We start from the raw sequence: 3,897 nt of genomic DNA on the forward strand, positions 1-3,897 counted from the left end.
CCAAAGTCGGCTGGGCGGGAGGGACTCAATCATCTCCCTCAATGAAGTTGCCCCCATGATCAGCTCACACGCAGTCATTTCTTTCAAAGTCAGAAAATGGAGATGAAGCAGACAGCAACAGAGAACCCTTTCATCACAGCGTCTCTGACCCTTCGGAGACAAATGGTTAAGACAAATCCTAATGGGCTCATTTATGGGAGTGAATAGTTTACTCCCCTAGACCCACACAAAGCATGGCCACTTTCATGGGGCACCTAGAAGGGGCAGAATGAGATGAAACGTAGTAACGTAGTCTATGGGCCACAGTGGGTTTCACGGGTGAAACCCAGGACACACTGTCTAAAGACTCAGACACAAGTCATGGCAAGCAAGCAGAGCACTAAGGTACTGACAAAGCCCTGCAAAGATTTTCTTGGGAAAAATGCCCAGGGCCCCTCCGAGATGTGGCCACTCTCATCAGCCCCTGCTGTGGTGCCTTCTCCCAAGACTAGAGCAAAGAAGTGCTCAGGAGGAGAGGAAGTCCGAAGCACAGAAACCTGCATCTGGCTGCAGGTGAGAACCTTGTGGCCATAAATAACCCATCACTTCATCATTTCATTTCATGGGGGTGGGATGGGAGGCTCCAAAAGCACAATCACCCTCACAAAGTCATGAATTGAGTTCCATTCATGAAAACTTATATCAAGCAAAGGATTTCCCAACAGACTTTCATTACATCAAGCATTCCCACAGAGGGAAGGAAAAGTCATGTGAAACTCCTCTACTGGTGGCCAAATGTGTTTCTTCACAACCTCAGATGATGCTCTAACACATGGCTAGTTGGATGTTATAACATCTGCAGATGTTTTCAGTAGAGGTGCCGTGCTGTGAAAGGTTTTCACGCTTCAAGCAGACAGAAGACCTTCATAAATTTACATTTAACATTTGAAAACACACAGCAATATTTGTATATAATAGAGCTGTGTGTGTGTGTCTGCACGCATGCGTGCATGTATGTGTATGTGTTACAAATCAGAAGAGTGTATTTCTTCTTCCACTTCAAGGAGTGAGGAAAAGACTAACATTTATTGAACGGTGACAATGTGCCAAGCGCTATTCACACTGTATCTCCCCATTTTATCCTCACTACAAGCCTGGGGACTATTACTATTAAACATTTTATAAGAGAGGAAATGGGGTTCTGAGAGGTCAAACCACTTGCCTGAGGTCACACAGGCAGCAAATGACAGAGTCGATCTGACTCCAAAGCCCATGTTCTTCCTGCCATATCGCTCCACCTTCTCAAGTTCCAGCAAGTGCTTTCATTAACTTTTCCTGTACTCATCTGTAAACCTTCCTGCTAGAGTAGTTTCTATAGCTCATGGGGAAATGTTGCTGGAAGAGCTGAGGAGGAACAAAATGTTTTTTTATAGGTACAGAAATGATAGAGGTCCGACACATTTTTAGGCTTTTTCAGAAGATACAGTCTAGCCTCCTCATTAGTCTCTCATGCACATGGGATGGGGTGTCCTTCTGTGTCTTATTTAGGACATATGGAAGTGGTATTCCAAGCACAAGGTACAAATGATCTGTGTCCCACCATTTTGTCCACTGTTCCCTGCCACGGTGCTCAGACCACAGTCTCAATCGTGGTGGTGTTGCCATTGTCTTCCTGGCGCCTGGGTTGCATTTCATCTTTGAAAGCCCTGGTCAGAACCACTTTTAAGGACTCCTTGAACCGCTTCTTCCTACTACTGCCCACAAAGAAGTAAATAAAAGGGTTTGCGCTGCTGTTGATGGTGGAGAAGAGAAGAGAAATGTCGTGCAAGTTCCCGAAGGCTGACCAATACTCATAATACAGCAGGTAGAGGAGCCTCATGGGCATGGCGAAAATGAGGAATATGATGATGGTGACCATGATGACTATGTACAGCTTTGAGGAATGGGCCGTCCACGTGTTCTTGCGGATCTTAATCACCAGGATGGTGCTGGACACCACCATGAGAGGAGTAAAGACCAGGAAGCTCAGGGTGGCTATAAAGATGATCACCGCCCTGCAGTCACTTCGAGAGTGACCCTGTCTTTCACTGTCAATGCACATGACATATTCCATGGTGGTCACTAAGCATGACAGTGCCCACAGGAGGGCACAGACAAACGCCGACTGGTGCTTGGGGCGATGGCATCGGTACCAGATGGGGTACAGGACAGACAGGCACCTCTCCACACTAATGGCCGTCAACAGATAGAGGCCCGTGTTGTAGCCAAACAGAAACGTCACCGATAATGTGACAATCGTGTAGTAATAGCCAGAAGAGAGCTCATAATCTAAAGCATAGTCGACCGACAGAATAAAAATACAAAAGAGCAGTGAGATGTCTGCTATAGACAAGTGGGTGATGTAGACGGTGAAGGGGTTTCTTTTCATCCGGAAGCAGAGGAACCAGAGGAGGAGCCCATTTTCAACAAAGCCCAGAGGGGAAATGCTCATAATCACCCAGTGCACGACCGGGATTTCCCGATGCAGGTCCCCGACCGAGGTGTTCCTGGCAATTGAGGTGTTCGTAGACTTCTCATCGACAGACGATGTCATGTTCGACACCTCCATGAGGAGGCCAGGGGGCAGGGGCTCTTCAGGTAATTTTCTGCAAACAAGTAAAACAAAAACACACCATGAAAAGTGATGCATTGGGGTAGCAGGGAGAATCTCAGCTATGGGTCATAAACTTCATGTTGCTAACAAATATGTTTAGACTGTACAACTGTCTCTCTGACGATGATAAAACTAGACATTTCTGCAGAAAAGAGAACTGACTTAATGACTTGTTGATCCTCCAATAGCCCTAATCCTGTATTATTGTTTGCTTGTGGCTCAGGGCCAACAGGGATCCAGCAAAGCAGAGAGGGGCAGAACTCTTGGGGTCCATTTCCCGTCTGGCCCAACTTTCTGAATGGCATTTTGAAAATCAATCATCTCCCATCACTCTGTCTCCCATCCTGAGGAACCAGATTAATCGCATTCACATGCAAAGACAAAATATATGTGTGGTCCATGTTGTCATTGTTATTATTTTTTTGATGCAGAAAGTGCCACAAGCAATGCGTAAATGATCGGGAAGAGGTACCCAAATTATGTTCAACAGTGTTCCAATATTTTTGAAAGTGTGAACAATTAGAAGGCATTTTTGTCTTATGCGGTTTCAATACCTGTGGCAAAACCAGACACATATCTAGCCTGGGTGTGTGGTGCAAGCCAACGTGCCCTGAGGGACAGATGGTGAGCCTTTGTGAGGTGTGGTCGTCTCCCCACAAGGCACAGGCCAGACCATGCAGGAAAACACTACTGATGTTCAACAAAGCACTCACTTGAAACCAATAAAAATGCTAAATATTTGAGACTGCAAAGCAAGGATTCTCAGAAACTTTCTATCACACTTTTATGAATTGTGAACTAAATGTATGCACAGGCCCCGCCCTCATCCTGTTACGTAACAAACACACAGATGCCACTTCCTCCCCCTCGACAAAGGACAAGGTAGGCAGCCACAGATACCCTCGCCCTGGTGCCAACTTTAACTTGTCCTTGACCTTCTGTTGTGGTCATCAAATCGTTGTCATTTTGACGGTAGTCGTGAAACACTGTTCCTTCTTTGCTTTTTGAACTTTGACCTTGTAGGCCAGGGTCCCTACAAGTGCAAAATAATTAACCTTAATGAAGTTGATCAAACCAATATTTTAAATTAATAGAAATCTGCCCTTTTCTCACTAGCTTCCCTGAGGCAGAACAGTACAAGATGTGATATTTTATGAAGTTTGCACATCTCAATGACATGATATTTTGGGACTGAGTCAGCACAACTCCAGCATCAGCACGGCCTCGTGTTTTGAGCTCAGTGCAGCTGTGCCTGAAACCCAGAT

General features: G+C 45.7%; 1 protein-coding gene across 1 annotated transcript; it reads right to left on the reverse strand.

The window, feature by feature from the left end:
• Window positions 1-1,483: 1,483 nt before the first annotated feature.
• On the reverse strand, window positions 1,484-2,618 carry MAS1 (MAS1 proto-oncogene, G protein-coupled receptor). Its single transcript, XM_053223416.1, has one exon. The coding sequence runs from the start codon at window positions 2,585-2,587 to the stop codon at window positions 1,610-1,612; it is 978 nt and encodes a 325-aa protein (XP_053079391.1). The 5' UTR covers window positions 2,588-2,618; the 3' UTR covers window positions 1,484-1,609.
• Between the last annotated feature and the right edge of the window lie 1,279 nt (window positions 2,619-3,897).

This window comes from Acinonyx jubatus, chromosome B2 (genome assembly GCF_027475565.1).
Source record: "Acinonyx jubatus isolate Ajub_Pintada_27869175 chromosome B2, VMU_Ajub_asm_v1.0, whole genome shotgun sequence".
Lineage (NCBI taxonomy): Eukaryota > Metazoa > Chordata > Mammalia > Carnivora > Felidae > Acinonyx > Acinonyx jubatus.

What these genes read in the sequence shown, in the direction of transcription:
- MAS1 (XM_053223416.1), bottom strand. Translation starts at nt 2,587, where the DNA reads ATGGAGGTGTCGAACATGACATCGTCTGTCGATGAGAAGTCTACGAAC.